Source organism: Pteronotus mesoamericanus, unplaced genomic scaffold (assembly GCF_021234165.1).
Source record: "Pteronotus mesoamericanus isolate MK-2021 breed Mesoamerican mustached bat unplaced genomic scaffold, CSHL_Meso_final scaffold_137, whole genome shotgun sequence".
NCBI lineage: Eukaryota > Metazoa > Chordata > Mammalia > Chiroptera > Mormoopidae > Pteronotus > Pteronotus mesoamericanus.
The window spans coordinates 6458670-6475860 of record NW_026555306.1 but is presented as its reverse complement, the minus strand read 5'-3'; the positions used below and the strand labels follow the sequence as shown (position 1 = coordinate 6475860).

The 17191-nt window shown below is 57.2% G+C and overlaps 2 protein-coding genes and 3 non-coding genes across 5 annotated transcripts; 4 read left to right on the top strand and 1 right to left on the bottom strand.

Moving 5' to 3' along the window:
• Nucleotides 1–4896: 4896 nt before the first annotated feature.
• Nucleotides 4897–10909, top strand: LOC129082961 (Friend virus susceptibility protein 1-like). Its single transcript, XM_054588772.1, has 4 exons — nt 4897–4978; nt 6360–6405; nt 8213–8266; nt 9276–10909. Exon 4 carries the CDS (start codon nt 9338–9340, stop codon nt 10205–10207), a length of 870 nt encoding a protein of 289 aa, XP_054444747.1. The 5' UTR covers nt 4897–4978; nt 6360–6405; nt 8213–8266; nt 9276–9337; the 3' UTR covers nt 10208–10909.
• LOC129082991 (small nucleolar RNA SNORD88) lies at nt 6198–6288 on the top strand. Its single transcript, XR_008530455.1, has one exon. It is a non-coding gene; the product is annotated as a small nucleolar RNA SNORD88 (small nucleolar RNA).
• On the top strand, nt 8053–8143 carry LOC129082992 (small nucleolar RNA SNORD88). The gene has a single exon (XR_008530456.1). It is a non-coding gene; the product is annotated as a small nucleolar RNA SNORD88 (small nucleolar RNA).
• Nucleotides 9122–9210, top strand: LOC129082993 (small nucleolar RNA SNORD88). The gene has a single exon (XR_008530457.1). It is a non-coding gene; the product is annotated as a small nucleolar RNA SNORD88 (small nucleolar RNA).
• A 1772-nt stretch (nt 10910–12681) lies between the features above and the next one.
• Nucleotides 12682–16840, bottom strand: ACP4 (acid phosphatase 4). The gene is made up of 11 exons (XM_054588771.1): nt 16736–16840; nt 16558–16662; nt 16390–16476; nt 15400–15546; nt 15036–15134; nt 14860–14955; nt 14002–14134; nt 13840–13922; nt 13296–13420; nt 12872–13050; nt 12682–12797 (listed from the first exon to the last, which is right to left on the bottom strand). The coding sequence occupies exons 1-11, from the start codon at nt 16838–16840 to the stop codon at nt 12682–12684; spliced, it is 1275 nt and encodes a 424-aa protein (XP_054444746.1).
• Between the last annotated feature and the right edge of the window lie 351 nt (nt 16841–17191).

Here is a 17191-nt window from a genome sequence, read left to right as displayed (position 1 = left end):
TGCCCTGACTGGGATTTGAACCAGCGACCCTTTGGTTTGCAGGCCGGCGCTCAATGCGCTGAGCCACAGCAGCCAGGGCACTTTCCAGTCTTATCACTCAGGCTGCAGTCTCCACCCAGTACCCACTGCCATTTCCAGTCCCCGCCCCGTCCCAAACCCTGTCTCCCCACCGCCCTGCGCTCCCGTTCAAGCTGCTTAATCTTTCCAGGCCAGAGTTTCCTCTCCTGTCGGGTGGGTGGGGGGTGGGGGCGAATTTCCTACCGTGTGGAGATGTCACGAGAGCTGAGTCAGAAAACGTCAGTTCTGGAGAGCAGCTATTGTTTGTGTCCTGGTCTCCATACTCCTCCCCAGATAGCTCAAAACTCATATTCCGATTAGAATAGTTCCGTTTTCCACTCGTGGGCCAAACGACGCTTTCTAGAAAAGGAGGCAGTAGGGGGAGCCCTTTAATTGGGAAATGAAGGACGTTGCCTTTGCTTGTAGTAATTAACCACAACTTTCCGTTGCATCAAGAGAACGTCTTTGGAGAATGGTAGTAAGGCCGAGAAGGGAGACCACCCAACTTCCTGCTTCCTTGTTAGCATCTGTTATTTGTTTGGTTTGTCCGTTAGCTCTTTCTGAGTGTTTAAATATAAGGTCCATAGGGTGGAGACCACCTCGGCTTTATGTCCTCTCAACTAGGATGTTTTTCTATAAGGAAATCATGTCCACCTATTCTCCTTTTTAATTAAATAAGAAAACACTTCCTATATTATTTTTCAATAACATAAAGAAAAAAGTCACCTAGGACTCTGTCCACTACCTGAAAAAAAACCCCCTAAAATATTCCCTCTTCACAAATCATCTTGAATTCGTATCATTTCAAAATAGTGAAAAACATCCAGAAGGATGTCATTCCCTATCCACCCCCTCGGAAGGCCCAAGTTAAAGACCCAATGTAACGATAATAGTCGATCCTGACTCTTGAAGGCCCACTTGAAGGAAATGTGCCAGCTCTTCCTGGGAGCGAAGGAGGTGGTTCCTGGGATTCTGCCCGCCTCACAGAGGAAGGGAAGGAGGCTCAAGCGACAGAGTGGCCGCCCAGAGATGGCAGAAGGAGACAGGACGAGAGCTCCCATCAGCCGGGCCCACAGCTTGTGGTTTTAGACACCACCACTGCCTGCTTAGAGTCCAAGACTTGTATTTCCAGTGTCACCTCCCATGACATTGATGGGAGCTGTTCTGCTTGCGAGCAGAGGTTCAGGGAGGTGAAAGGAAGTGGGGAAAGAGTGAGCAAGAGCCAGCCAGCCACACACCTGTGGGCAGGGGTCGTCCCATACCTGCTGCGCCGCCTCCTAATGCCTGTGCTCATGCAGGGACCAGCATGGTACTGGGCGTCCTGTTCTACCTGATGCAGGCCCGTGAGTTCCTGCAGGAAGGCATGACCTACAGGCTGGGGCGCAGCTTCTACCTCGCGTGGATGGGCATCTTCTTCTTCATGATGACAGGTCTGGGCTGGGACGGCGTTGGGTTGGGCATGGGTTAAGGACAGTGCAGGGAATGGGGTTTGGGGACAGGGTAAGGTGTGTAATTGGGTTCAGGGAGAGGACTGGGGTCAGGGTTGGGCTGACGAGCTCTACGCCTGACCCCTTACTTTCTTCCCCTCCTTCAGGTTTCTTCTCCTACCTGAACTACATTAATTTCTGGTGCATCCTGGCACTCCAGGGCATCTGGACTTAGGATGCGGGAATGACCCTACTTCCGGCCTGCTTGTTTGCACAGCTTCCTGCCAGGCGCCTGACTGCCCTGCTCTCTGGCTCCCGCTCCCACCAAGATTCTTGTCCTTTTTCAGTCCCCGCTGAATATCCCCCACTCAGATTACTAATCAGTATTTTTAAACCTATATTTTTGCCCAGAACATCTTTTTAGCTCCGTACCTTGAAAGTGTTCATGGAATTGCCATCCGTCCCTGGGGCCACCCCTCGAGCCTTCTAAGGCAGAAGGATGGGACTCAGAGGTAGAGATGAGGGAAGAGATGCAAGAGAAAAAGACTTGAGGCCCAAGGTCAGCAAAGAATTGGGGCCAGTGGTTTCTGGCATACAGCCGGCGCTCAATCTATGTTTATTGAATAGCTGATTCTCCCCAAACCCTTTGGGCTTCATCCTTTACTTTAATTTTTTCTTTAATTTTTATTGATTGTAGAGAGAGAAAAGAAGGGAAGGAGGGTGGGAGGGAGGGAGATTTGTTGTTCCACTTATTAATGCATTCATTGGTTGCTTCTTGTATTTACCCTGATCAGGGATCAAACCCACAACCTTGGCATATCCGGATGATGCTCTAATCAACTGAGCCACCTATCCAGGACCATCCTTTACTTTTGAGACCTCCTAATAAATTGCCCTCCCCCCCAAGGCAAATTCTCGCCGCACCCACACTTCCCCTCCTGTCTTACCTGCCACTACCGCCTCTTTCTTTTCCCCAAATTCCCCAACACAAGGCTGTTCTTTTTTCAGTTTCCTTCTATGGTTTCCCATTCTTCCCCTAATTTTTATTTTATTTTATTTATTTTTCAGGCTGTCGTATGTAGCAGACTTTTGCAGATGGTTTGGGGCTAACAGAGAGTCAGTTACTGAACAGGGTAGAGTTGAAACTCAAGTACAAAGTTATATTGTTGCCTGAGGTTCCCTGCAGGGCTTGGACCTGGAAGTCCCATGTAGCTCCCTCTCATACTGGTTAGGTGGTTAAGCCATCAGCTTGTGAGTCTAAGGGCAACCACTTACGAGCTCTGTGACCTGTGGCAAGGTGTTGAACCCAACCGAGACTCAGCGTCCTCATCAGTAAAATGAGGATAATTATAGTACTTCAATGCAGACAGCATTTAATGTCACACCTGATCCAGAGTACAGGCTCTGTCCGTGTTGCTGCAGTAACCCTTCCTCTTGTCTCCTACAAAAAGGCTTTCCCATTTGTTTATTCCTTGAAATCATTTTTTATTGATGGATTTGAGAGAGAAACATTGATTTGTTGTCCCACTTATTCATGCATTCTTGGTTGCTTCTTGTATGTCCTGACTGAGAATCGAACCTGCAACTCTGGCGTATTGGAACAGATGCTCTAACCAACTGAGCTACCCGGCCAGAGCTCAGGTTTGTTCATTTTTAACATAGACTGAGCTGTAACCATGTGCCAGACCCTGGATCTATAGCAGTGATCAAACTGGACCCAAATCCCGGCTTTTATGGAACGGACGTTTCAATCGAGAAGCAAAAAATGTATTTTTAATAATATATATTAAATATAATTGTATTATATGTTAATATAATACAATTATATATTATTATTAAATATATACTTATATATTTATATATAAATATATATTTATCTATTATATAATTATATATTATGTATAATACAGTATAATATATAATAATATATAATACAATGATATATTATTATATATTATTAAATATATTTATATATACAAATATATTATATATTATATATAATACAATATAATATATAATAATATATAATAATAATTGTGTTATATATTATTATATATAATTATGTATAGTATATATAATATATCCACAACCAAAGAGTGAGGTATGTTAGGGGATACTTGCTTTGAAGAGAAATAAAGGCGGGTAAGGGAGACCAGTCTGGGAAGGAAGGGGTCTGTTATACAGAGCAAAGGGGTGGGGCTCTATGCTAAGGCGACGTCTGAGCAGAATCCTGCCTGAAGAGAGGAAGAGAGCCTTGGGGTTAAATTGGGGAAAAGAGTTCCAGGCAGAGGGAACAGCAAATGCAAAGGTCTTGAGGTACCAATGGCCATGGCAGGTTCCTAGAAGACCAGGGAATCCAACGTGCTCGTGTAGCCGGGGCCAGGGTGGGAGAAGAACGAGACACGCGCAGAGGAGCCTGGGGCCAGATCCCTCCCCGCCTTGCGGTGAGCGGTCACAGTGAGGCTTTTGCTTTACTCCGCCAGAGGACAGGGTAGGAAATGCCTCGTTTTCCTAAGAGAGGAGCCTGCGTCTTTTCTTTTCACTTCAGACGACAGACTTCACGGGAGGAGTTTCCCAACTAGAAGGAAGAAAAAAACCCAAATGACCAGGAGACCTAGCTAAACAAAATGTGTTTTACTCATATAAGGGAATACGTGTGTGTGTGTGTGTGTAGCTATAAAGAATCCACACCAAACTGGTGACAGTGGCGACCTCTGGTGAGTGGGTTTGGTATAAAGAAGTTTCATTTTTTTATCTTTGAAAAAAATGTTTGCGGTCCTGTCGAAAGACACGCCTTAGATCTCGAACCCTATCAAGAATCCGAGCCCCCCAGTCTTCGACGATTTAAACCGGGAAGTGAGCCCCAAATCCGGTCCTGCCTCAGCCCCAGGGGTCCTGTTCTCGGCGCCTCCTCCCATGGACCCGGGAGTCCAGGACCCCAGCCTCCTCCCCCCTCTCCCAGAACCAACGTCTAACAACCCGGTCCCGACGTCCCGGCTCAACCTCGGACGGAGCCACCCCTGCGCTTTCCCAGAACTCCGCCCCCGTCAATCTCAGGTCTGGCCCCACCTCCCGCTCTGCGGCGGGGACCTCATCTGGGTCGGCCTCGCCCCTTCAGCCATAGTTGCCACTCTGGCAACTCCAGTTTCTTCACTTCCTGGCCCCGCCCACACCCGGGGTCCTTCCTCTTCACGGTCCCCCTATGCGGCCATCCACAGAATTGCCTGACGCTCCTGACAACAGGCAACGATATTTCCTTGTTCGTTATTCTCCGCCTCCAGAGACAACTTCTTATGCCCTTGTCAGGAAGATTCTAATAGTATAGGCACTGTCCCGTCCCCAAGCAACAAAGCGGACTTTCCGGCACAGGCGAGTATACTAGATGCCTCGGGGCGGAGCCCAGGCTGGCCTTGCGGGGGGCCTTCCGAGCGGCGCGCGTTATAAGAAGGGACACGCGGCAACCCCGCACACGCTTTGGACAAAGCGAGGATCGGGTGAGGTGTTCTTAAATTCCTGGTTTCTTTTGGGGGCTTCGGAGTGTGGGCCGCGCGTGTAATGAGGTGACCGGGGCTGCGACCGGGTGGCCTCGTTGTCGTATGTTGGGATCGCGGTTTTCCTAAGAACCGTGAGCGCGCTCAGAGGCGAGGCTGGGGGATTCCCCCGTGGGGCGGGCGATGGCGTCTGAAGCGGGTGGCGGCTCTTTGGGGTGTTCACAGTGGGGAGGACTCTTTACGTCGGAGTGAACAGGGGCTAGCCCGCCTTTGTCTGCATCGCAGACCGGCTGCGCCAAATCTGCGGCCCACGTTGCCGACCCGCGCCATCTTGTCTTTCTTTCTTGGGGGGTGAGAAGGGGGTCGCATGTGACATCGAGTTCTGAGATTTTTTTCAGCTGGTGCTAGATACACGGGCTTCCCTTAGGGCATCGTTCCTGTGTTTTCAATCCCAGGCGGCTGGCATTTTTTTTGCCACATCGAACAAAGACTGGGGGCTATGGCGGGGAGGGGTGCGGCTAGGATCCCAGGGGTCGCTAAGGAAAACGAGGGAGTGGGGCCTCCTAAGTGAATTACTGACTTGTTTCTGAGAAGCGGAGAGGAATGCTCTGAGGAGAAAGCAAACGAGGCCTTTGGTCACCGTCAGGAATCATTTTGACACAGTCAACTCCAAATAGAGTTTGTTAAATGTTAGTTATGTGCTAATCGATCCTTAAGGTCTTGGGCTTCCGTCTCCTGGCCGCCGAGCAGTGCCACCCCACCCCCACCCGAGGCGCTCGCCCGAGGGCAGTGAGCTGATTTTCTGTCTCCCTGCCCGCACCCAGCAGGAACTCCCTCGAGCTGAGTTTCTCCTGTTGCCATGTCGCAAGTAGATTTTTCTCATACTTTCATGATTGGCACGCACTCTTTCACCATTGTCCACAGTGGTTTTTTTTTTTAGGCCTGTTTTTTTTTTTATTACTGAAATATTCAAACATTACAGGAAACACATAAGCTTAAGAGTTATTAACATGCCACCGTGTTTGCATTATTTGTGCTTAGTGTTTTGAAAGTAAATTTCTTATTTCATCCAAAATAGTTACCACTTCTGTGCCTAAAATAACATTTTCTACTTAATGACAATGCCGTTGTCACCCCTAATGCTTCCCAGTCTCTGAGAGCTGTCAGCATTGTCTCTGTCCCCAAAGGTGAGTAGCCTCCGGGCCTGGTTGCAAGCAGCTTGGGGCTCCCATGATGTTCAGCACTGGGCTCCAATCACCCATGAGGACACAGTGCCCCCCAGGACCTTTGACACCTGGGGGTCTGAGGGGCCCTGGTTTTGATGTTCTCTGGGCCCCCGGACTGTTTCTTTGCCCACGCTCACCACGTCCTTCCTGTGTTACAGGTTTCTCTCTCCAAGCTGAGAGGCCACCCACCACCACCCCATCTTGGTAAGTGCCTTTGCTCCCATTTGCTGACCCACCCAGGTCTAAAATCAACATTTTGGGTGACTTCGCATATCCTTGGGACCTAATTTGTATGCCAGCAGTCATGTTCAGTATTTACGTACAAACACCAGCTTTGCTATTTGTGAGTCTGAAGGTGTCAGACAAGGGACTGTGTTCCTGAGCCTCAGTTTCTGTCTGTAGAGCAGACGAGCCTGTCCTCTCTCAGCTGGGGGGGAGGCGGGTGTGAAGGGTTGAGTAGAGCGAAACATACAGGCTCTGAAAGCAAGAAATGTACATGTATTTGGGATGGGGGGACTAATCAGAAGTCCAATTTTCAGACTTAGCAGAAGAAGCAGAATGGCTCCCAGCTTTAGCGCTGTCCGATGCCGTTGGGTAGACTGGCTACCATGTATCTTTCAGCCAAGCTGCCCAAGCTTCCCAAGAGTCATGTGCATATAAACAGAGCTCTTAAAGCTCCCTTGATTGACACAGTAGCTATTGTGCAAGGGACACAATGTATCTGACAGGTGTTTCACAAGTGTTTCAAAGGCCTAAATCATAAAATGGGCCTCCATACCTGTTACCAACAAGAGGCAAGTGTTCTCAGGCCTTGAGGGCTTTCCCTCTTGGCCTTGGGTGGCAGGAGCAGTGGGAACGCCAGCTGGCAGAGGGCAGATGTGTTCTCTGGGGTTCTCAGCGGCCCTTTCGGGAGGAGAAACTGCTTTCTCTGGTGAGCCTGGGCTTTGTGTCGCTCATTGCCTTTCGGGTGGGCTGGCGCTCCTTGCCCAGGTGTCCTCTTCTGGGAAAGTGTGGAGAAGGGGAGGGGCCAAAGAGAACAGGACGTCCAGGGCAGGCTGGGGAAGAGGGTCATGGAATGTCTTGATTTCTAAGGCAGCCTAGTCCAACAGAACGGCCTTAGACAAAACATTCTGTTCTGTGGTGTCCAGTTCAGTAGCTCCCAGCCATATGTGGCTCTGAAGTGTGGGGAGTGCACCTGGGAACTGGGCTTTCTAATGTTATGTAAATTTAATAGTGTCTTTGTCTTTCGGACACCGCATTCCTATACAAAATTTGGGTTTAAGTATTTCTGCTTGCTAAATAGTGGCTCACACTACTTTTTGAGGATTAACTCACCGGGTCCTCCCTGGCTTCCGATGACAGGCATATAACCTGTCCCTGGTTCACAAAAGGTTCTGGTGCAGCGCGTTCCCTAAGTTAAAGAGCAAGGCATAGCGTTGCAGGCCTCGCACGGAGCAAGGCTTCAGAGAGCAGGGTGGGGAACGTGGCCTGAGGTGCAGGGGAGCGGTCATCGGGCTGCCCCGGAGCTGATCCAATGGAGGCGCCCCTTCATCTCGCTGGATGCTGCCAACACCCCGTCTGCGGGGCAAATCCAGTTTTATTTTCAGTGGTGGGTCTTAGATCGGTTGCTGCAGGCCACACAAGAAATGATGCCTGGAGTTAAGCCACTGAGAGGTGGCGATCGGGAGGGGCAGTGTCAGAAGTCAGGCCGTGGGCACTGCGTGTTGGCAGCGCAGGGGCCAGCTCTTGGTCATTTCCCTGCCTGAGTCTCTGGGTTCTTGTCTGTGTCATCCCCTTAGGACTGTAGGCAAGGGCTCTGGGACCTGGATGAGGAGGGGCACTAGGGCAACAGGACCCCCGTGATGGCCAGCACTGGGCTCTGACCTTCGCTGAGGACACGGTGCCCCCTGGGACCTTTGACACCCAGGGGTCTGAGGGGCCCTGGCTCTGGGGAGCGATGCGTGGGGGCCGTGGTTGCCCTGCGCTCCACTGACCTCCCCCTCCCCCACAGCTTCGCATCTGCAGGTGGTGCCTCCCGGAGTCCGCAGCCCCACCACCTCTCTTGGTAAGAACAGAAGTACTGCCTTACTATAACAATCGTGTTACATTTCTCATGTTATAAATTGATAGATAATAAGATGTATAGATGATGGTGATATTGATACAATAAAAGAAATGCTGACTATCTACTGGAGCCAGGCACAGTCCTAAGCCCTGCTTCATTCTGCTTCCGGTAACCCTGCGAACTGGGCATGGTATGTCCCTATTTCCCAGCTGAGGACCTGAGAGTGCAAAGGCGCTCTGTTGGGGACCGCTTTGTGTGGTATCAGAGACTAGCCCCACACAAGCGAGGCCTTGAAACCCAGGAAAGCAGGAGGCAGCATGACCCGATGCCAGCACCAAGGGTTCCCGTGGGAAATCAGGCCTGAAGAACGCATTGTGCCCTTTGAAGCTTGCTTTGCTTTCTGTGGCCCTGATGGTATAAACCAGGTAGATGTTTAACTTCAAAACGTAAGGAGTGATCCTCTCAACTTATGAACCACGGCTTAATGACCATGTGGTGTCAGCATGTCTAACATACCTTGACCTGACGCAGATCTTTGTGTCCCTTCTATTGTCATCTATAGAATAGTGTGTTTTCTATAGCTGTAGCCTTTTGATACTGATTGATGAGCTATGCATGCATGCTGTATACCCCTGCACATATTGATCTCAATAAAAGCTGTTTTGGGGAAGGGTTTGGGGCATTCTCCAGTAGGGAGAATCGCCATCCCCTTTCCTCCATACAGAATGTGTCCGGACTAATTTCGTCCGCGACCAGGAGGACTCCATTCAACAGGGTCCCCTTCACTTGGTTCCTTGAATCTTTAATGCTGTGGGGTTGGAGTGGGAGTGTTGCAGGGAGACATGCTGTCCTTGGGGGTCCCCATGACGTTCAGCACTAGGTGCTGACAACTTGTGAGGACACTGTGCCCCCTGGACGGTTGACACCAGGAGTCTGAGGGCTCCTGGCTCTGGGGAGCTGTTGGGGCCTGTAACTTTCCCCCACCTCATGCCTCTGTCCATGCCCACAGCTCCCGTGGCGGCACCCCTCGGGCTTCCTGCTGCTCCCTCCAAGACAGCCGTGACCGTGGTCATGGCCGAGAGAGCATCGGCACCTACCCAGGTGGGGCGTGGAGACTGTTACTACACGTACACGGAGCTCCTGGCCATCTCCCGGCGCTTCAAACAGAACCCCAACGAGCTCATAATCTCCTGGATCCTGCGCGTGTATGACCAAGGCGGCTCGGCCCTGACCCTGAACTCCCGGGAGCTGACACTGCTGGGCGACCTGACCAGCGACACCGCCTTCAACTACCACTGCAAGGGCCTGCGGGGCGGCTGCCAGACGCTGCTCACCTGGCTGCTGCAGGCCTGGCGCCAGCGCTGGGAGTCCTTCATGTACTTCGAGGGTACCGAGCTGCCCTTCCGGCCCTGGACCACCGTAGAGGAGGGTGTCCAGCTGGTGCGCGAGCTGGGCATGCTGGACTGGATCTACCAAGAGCCCACCTCGCCCCCCGCATCTGAGCAGGCACCGTGGCCTGCGCCCGAGGACGTGCCCTTTGCACGCCACCTGCAGCGGCACCTGCTGACGGCCGCACCCTCTGAGCTGCGGGTCACGCTGCTCAGCCTGCTGGTCAATGGTGTGACGGTGCTGGAGATGGTGATGAGGATCCAGGCTGTCGCAGAGGTTGGCCTGCTCTGGCGCCACAACCAGCCAGGCCGCACCAAGCTCCTGCTGGGACCCAACCCAACGCGCAAGGACCTCCTGGGCTGGCTCCTCAGCCACGGCGTGCCCAGGGAGAGGGTGGACAAGCAGCCCACCAAGGTCCTCCTGGAGCTGTACATCAAAGAGGCCAAGCGCAGCCAAAGCCACCCGGCCTACATGCAGGGGGAGGAGCAGCCCACACCGCCCCCCTACTCTGACCAGGCCTGTGGGGACGACCCACCCGTGCGCCCTGACTAGGAACCCGCCAGCGAGGCGGATGCTGGAGATCCGGGGGACCGGGTCCTTGTAGGCAAGATGCAAAGCCCCCAATCATTCCTGGGGTGGGCTGAGGGACCTCCCACCTGCCCTTGAGCCTGTGAAGGGCAGACTACCCCTGCATCGTTTCTGAGGAGCCTAGAAGACTGTCCTTGCCCCAAGCCATGCTGTTGTCACCAGGTGGAGCTGATAGAGGGAAGTGAACTGACTGGGCGCCCGGTGGCTCCTTAAGAGACCCCAGCAGGCGTCTTACATTGCAGCCCAGACGGCATGATGGGTGGGCACCCACCCCTCTGTCCCATGGACCCCCATAGCACTACAGGCCCTGCGGGGAGGCCCCGCGGCCCACAACATGAAGTTTGTACCCTTTTTCCTAAGGGCTTTTTCTTTATTTCTTTTTAATGTATTGTTTTTACTTAATACTTTAAGCATATATGCACTTTGGTTTTAAGGGTGCTCTTTTCTCTTGCCATGGTCTCTCTCTCAAGGTTATTTTGTAGCCCTGGCGGCGGTGGCTCAGTGGATTGAGTGCCAACCTATGAACCGAAGGGTCGGCAGTTTGATTTCCTAGTCAGGCACATGCCTGGGTTGCAGGCCAGGTCCCCAGTTGGGGGCCTGTGAGAGGCAACCGATCGATGCATCTCTTGCACATTGATGTTTCCCTCCTCTTTCTCCTTCCCTTCCTCTCCTTAAAGATAAATAAAATCTTTAAAAAAAAAAAAAAAGACTATCTCGTATTATCTTTCCCTTGCAAAGCAGACTTGCTCTTTGCTCACTTGGGGCAAGGGTGGCCAGGCCAGCCTTACCCGGTTTCTCCAGCAGCGTGTGGTCTCTGGTCAGTGTCTGGGGGCTTGGTGAGGACAGACGGCCCTGGCCATCGGTGCTGAGCATACCTGGGGGTGGGGAGGCTGTGCTCAAGGCACACGTGGCCCCCGGTCGCCCGGCCTGTGGGAGCAGCTCACAGCAGCAGAGCAGGGGGACCTGCCCAAGCCTGGCGGGGTCTTCCCTGGGTCTCTGAGCAGGAAGCCCGGTCTCATCCCAGGACCAAGAAGAGCAGAGTGTGTTGCGTGGTGCGGCTGCTCTGCACCTCCGGGGACAATGATGGGTGGGGCACCCAAGGGCTCCCCAGGGGTGGGGGCTCCTGACGCGGCTACTATCGGGGCCCAGGGTTAAGCCCTGCCCAGAACGCTGGGAACCGGGTAGGCCTGGGGGAGGCTTTATCGGAAGCCCCAACACTTTGTCCTGGGGGGCCTGTGCCCGGATTTCCCCACTGGAGGCTGGGGGTCCTGGGAGCTGGGAGTGACTTCTAGCCACGATCCTCCCTGCCTCTGATCCTCCAGCTCTGCCACTTGTAATGGGCACAAGCGGCTGAGTGCCCACGGCACACCAGGCTCCCCCACTGCGCTGGGTTCTAACCTGGGATGTTCACACATTTGCCCGATGGAGCCACACGTGGGGCAAGGCCACACCAGGAGGGGGCTTCCCCCAACTTGAGCCTGGTGCTGCTGGCATGTGGGGGTGGGGGCAGTGCTGAGGGCTGAACGCAGGAGCACGTGAGCTGGCCGGAGCACGTGAGCTGGCCGGGCCGTGCCCGGGGACACCGCGGGCCCCGCGGGGCCCGCTGTTTTGGGTGTGCCGAAGCTTTAAGCCAGCCGGTTTGCAATTGGCTGACGAGCAATTGAAATGTGGCCGGAGTGATTGAGGCCCGAATTTTACATTTTACTTAAACGGCCAGGTGGTGGCATCCCGGAGCGAGGGGCACCGGCCGCATCTTTGCCAGTCCCTGGAGCTTGATTTCAGGGGCCTTGCGGCCCCGTGGCTCTGCGTCGTGGCTCTGCCCAGTGAGCAGGGGGGCCCTGAGAGGCCAGTCGCTTGCGGGGATCTCACAGTGGGGGGCCAGCCAGGCTTCCAACTCTCCCTGCACAAGGCAGGCTTGGCCGCCACCCCCCTACTAGTGCCGCTCCGCTCTAAGGCGCTGAGCCAGAACAGCGCGTGGCCCGCGGAGCGGCTCACGGAGCGCGCGCAGCTTTTGTCGGGGGTCACGTGCACGCGGGCCACACACCTCACACGCGCTGTACCCGCAAATAACAGGGCCCTGCAGGGCCTCACCACCTGCTGCCTCACGTAGAGGGAAATATGTCCACACACGTGCCCCTCACAGGCACCTACACACGCAGCCACTCTGCACACATCCGTCCGAAGTGCAGGAACGTTCACACCACTGCCTACCCTCGAGCCCCACGCGTGTGTGTGCACAGGCCACGTGCACGCACGAGCCCGCGGGTGCCCACAAGGGCACGCTCCCACAGAAACCGCTCGCGGCTTCCGGCCGGGAGCCCCGGGCGCCCCCCACGCGCGCAGGTGGACAGAGTGAGTCACGGGAGCCAGCGCAGCGGGTGAGCAGACGTGTTGGGATTCGGGGGCAGCGGCGGGGAAGGGGTGCCCGGCTCGGCGGCTCACACGGGGTCTCCCCAGGCCCGCAGGCAGCCCGGCCTCCAAGCCAGAAGGCCCAGCCCCGCGCTGAGAGCCGCCAGCACGGCCACGGCCCCGGCCAACAGGGGCACCGCGGCGGCTGCGGGGAGAAGGAGAGGGGTCAACCTCGGGACTTACCCCCTCCGAGCCCCCCACCCAACGCCGAGGCCTCACCCGTGGAAGCGGCAGGCTCGTGGGCGCCGTGGCAGGGGACCCCGCGAGCCGGGGGCCGGGCCGGGGCGGTCAGCTGGCGGAAGAGGCCCAGCGGGCAGGGCGCCGGGCACCCGGGGAGACTGAGGCTCAAGGGCGGGCCGGCGGAGTCGTTGCGGTAGAAGAGGGAGACGGTGACGTTCCTGCAGGGGCACAGGAGGCGACGGCTCGCGGGCTCTGCCCACCTCCCTGCCGCCGACCTTCGATCCCCAGAAGAGCGTCCGCAAGGAGAGCTGGGAGCCGGACTCCCACCTGCCGAGCTCCGCGCGGCGTCTCAGGGCGGCTCCCGCCCCAGGCGCGCGCCTGGGCTGCGCCCCGCGCCGGCTCCCCCTCCCGCCTCCCGCCAGAGAGGCCCGCCCCGCCCAGGCCCGGGGCCACCGCTCCTCACCCCGCGTCCCCGTCCGGGTCCCCGAGGCGCCTCCGGAACTCGAAGCCGAGGCAGGCGGCGTAGGGCGGCGTGTGGCCGTCGTAGAGGCCCAGAGCGCCCTGGAGGGCCAGCAGGGTGCTGTCGTGCTGCCGGCGGATCGGAGCTGAGCCGGCTCCTCGCCCGGTGCCCTCTTCGCCCCAGCGCCAGCCTCGTGCCTCCCGCAGCCTCCCGGGCGCGGCCCGCCCACACCCGCTCACCCGGGAGGCGGCCCCGCCAGTTACAGCTAATCATTCAGTAAAGATTGGTCGAATGGACGCAAAGCGATTGCATGATTGCAGAGCCCGAGGAAACGGCCTGCCCTTCCAGATGAGCTAAATCCCTTCTCTCAGAGCGCCACCTCCTCCCTCCTTCCAGAGGGCCCAAGAGGATGGTTTGCAGATCTGCGCCCCAAACCAGTGGGCTGGGGGTCTGGCGAGACCGCCGGCTCTTCCTCGCCCCAACCTCCACGCTGCCCCTCATCCCTGTGCCCACGTGGCCTTTGCTGCCTCCCATCCCAAAGACTCACAGCCGAGTACATGACCAGCTTGAGGGGCAGCCCCAGGCGCTGGACCCGGGAGAAGTTAGCAAGGATGGCATCCAGCAGGATCCCTGAGGGTGCAAAACCAGGGCACTGAGAACCCCTAGAGGGAGGCGCCCGGCCTCCCCGCCCCCCAGCCCCACACCTCACCCCCTGTCAGCTGGGCCTTCTCTGCTGCCCGGGGTGGGCCCACGTGGGCTCCAATGTCCAAAGCGGAGATCTGGGCTAGCGTCTGCAGGACGTCCGGCGTGGCCCAGGGTGGGAGGGAGAGACCGTGGGCTCTCTGGGGAGAGACAGGGTGAGGGGACAACATGACTGGGGTGTTCTGTCCTCCCAATGCTTGTCTGCGCTTGTCTCCCTTCCCTGCGATCCTCTCTCCCCGCCCCCTTCCCATCTGCCCTCTCATGGGCTGGGTCTGGCCTGGAAGTTGTGGCTGGGGCAACCGTTATTAGCAATCGCCGTTGCTGCCAGTCCAGGAGCCCTTATCTGGACCCTAGTGCCCAGAGGTTTCCGAGTTCGGACGTTTGGGATTTTGGCCTCGTCGCGTAGTGCCAACACCACGTGCCTCGTAACACTCAGCAGGGCCCGGGGTACCCCTGAGGCATACACGTCGCTGGTCCTACCGTGCAACTAAGGGCAGTCCCGTGACTGGGAGTGCCCAAGCCCGCGAGGAGTACCGCATTTCGGGTCAGCCCCTGCTGCCCAGGGCAGGGAGCTTCTTGGGCAATAAGTCCACAAAGGAGAAACCGCACACACACACAGCCTGGAGCCCAAGTGCCGGCCAGGCGCTGTCCTACGCACGCAGCGTGGACTAACCCATTTCACTCCTCTCAGCAACTCCAGGGGCCGTTCCTCCCCGGGTCACCAGGCCCTTTGTGCCCATGGGGAACCGGAGGCACCAAGGGTCAAGTGACCTGCCCGCGGGAACACGGGTGTTGAGCAGCGAAGCGGGGTTTGAATACAGGTGCCCTGAAACCACGTGGCAGGGTAGGCGGGGTAGAGGCTGACCTGGCACATCAGCGTGTCCAGAACCTTCCACGCCCGGCGGAGGGGCTCCCCGACCAGCGACAGCCCCGTGCAGTTCTCCAGGTGAGCCAGGAAGTCCTGGACGGACCGGGCCAGGTGAGTTCGGCGGACCCCCACCGCCCCGGCCCCGCCCCGCCCCGTCCGGCCGCTCGGCTCACCGTCCACCCCTCCAGGGCCATCTGGTACTCGGCAGCCTCTGTGGCCTCGCGCAGCAGCTCACGGTATCGGGGACAACTGCGCGTGGGGAACCTCAGCAGCTGGGGGAAACTGAGGCTCAGAGAGGACAGCAGCACGACTGGGAGTGGGAGCGTCGGGGCTGGGCGGCCCCGTCTGTCCCAGACCTGGCTGAGCAGCACGGGGCAGTGGCTCACCCCCCCGGGGCCACTCTGCCCCGGGGGACAGCCTCGCTCCCGGGAGCTGCCCCACCAAGCCCAGCGCCGCGTCTCCGAGCCTCTGGCCCGCTCCTTGGGGTCTCGGCCTCTCTCCGTCCCTCCCACCCCCCGCCCTATCCAGTCCCCTGACCTTGTCCTCAGTGACAGGCACCGTGTGTACAGGGATGGGCCTCCAGGCGGCCTCGGGGCGCCCCGGCGCGGCCTCGGGGAACAGCCCAGCGAGGTTGGCCTGCGCGCTCTCCAGCGTCCGGTCAAAGTCTGTGCTTCGAACGTACACCTGGGGTGGGGGTCGGGGGGCAAAGGGATGACAGTCGCCGGGGGACCATGGTCAGGGTCAGAAGTCGGTGTCAGTGGCAAACTAAAAACTTTGGAGTCGAAGGTCAGGTGCCAAGAGTCAAAATATCAGGGCAGATTGGAGTGCCTGAACTTCAGTGTTGGAAGTAGGGGTCCAAGGTCAGAGGTCAGTGGCAGGAGCAGTCCGATTGGAGGTCAGAAGTTGGGTGGGCGTGTAGGATTAAGGGGGTCGGTCGAGTCAGTAAGAGTCAAAAAGGAAAAAAAAGAGTCAGAAGGAAGATCAGAAAGGATGTTGGCTGGAAGCTGGAGGTCAAGATTAGGAGAGTGGGAGGGAGCACAGGGGGTCAGAGTTCTGTACATGCCTATCGGGGTCAGAGGTCAGGAGGAATGATCCTGACCGGCGGTGGTCTGAGGACAGGAGAGGAGACAGTCAGGTTTGATGATGGGTAGAGGTCAAAACTTTGAGGTCAGGAGGGCAAGGTGATTCAATGAAGGTCAAAGACAGAATCCATCAAGCTTTGGAGCGAGAGCGTGGAGAGAAGGTCTGGCCAGTGCCGGTGGGAGTGAGGAGACAGAGGTGAAGGCCAGAAAATAAAGCCAGAGTTGATGGGGGCCAGAGGTGCGAGGTCAAGGTGTGACTCAGATTGGGATGGGGTCAGAGGCTGGGTGGGTGAGTCGCTGATTCGGGGTCAGAGATCAGACACAGGGTGCCGATGGGGTTGATGGGAATCAAAGGCCAGAGGCGGAGGCCCAAGGAGAGCTTGGGGTCCGGAGGCGGTCGGAGGTGGGGGGTCAGGAGGCCAGGGGAAGGCCAACATGGCAGTACCTCCTCCCGCTGGTACTCGGGGCTCAGAAAGTCCTCATAGCGAGTCCTCAGGAAGCGACCCAGCTCCAGCTGCTGGCGGACCCCCTCCTGGGGACAGAGCAGGCTCAGCAGACCCTGCCCCGCCCAGCCCGCCCGGCCCACCACTCACGCTCGCCCTCAGCTTCTCACCGAGGTCAGCTGGCCCAGGCCCCGCGGCCACAGGCTGGAGGCAGCCTCCTTGTGCGGGTCGGTGGGGTAGGAGGCCAGCGGGGCCCGGTCACCGTGGCGGAACACCTGGGGAGGGGACCAGATCAGGGCCGGCCGGGGGGTAGGGGGGTGGGGCCAGGCTGGGACGGGGGCTCCTCACCACTGCCACGAACAGCAGGGGTCCCTCTGGCAGGCCCTGGGGCAGGAGCAGCAGCAGGAGCAGGAGCGGTCCGGCGGCGTGGCCCCAAAACCCTGGCCCGGCCATGTCCACACAGCCAGACGCTGAGCTCAGCCCGCCGGCTGTGCCACAGCCACACCCGCCCATTACCTCCCCAGCTCCCCGCCGGAGCGGGTCCCGGCACGCCCCCCGGGCAGCCAGCTCCCCGCGGGCCTTTGCCGGCCCCAGGAACCTGTGGGCTGACCCGTTTCAACTTCCCTATAACCCGAAGAGGTGCTGAGTCTGTTATCGCCACTCCCACCGTGCAGATGGGGAAACCGAGGCACAAAAGGGTGACGTCATCCAACTGAGGGAACACAGCTAGTGAGCGGCAGGCCGAGGTGGACTGCGAACCCACGCGCCCGTCACCTGGGCACAGAGGCGAGGAGGCCCCCCACT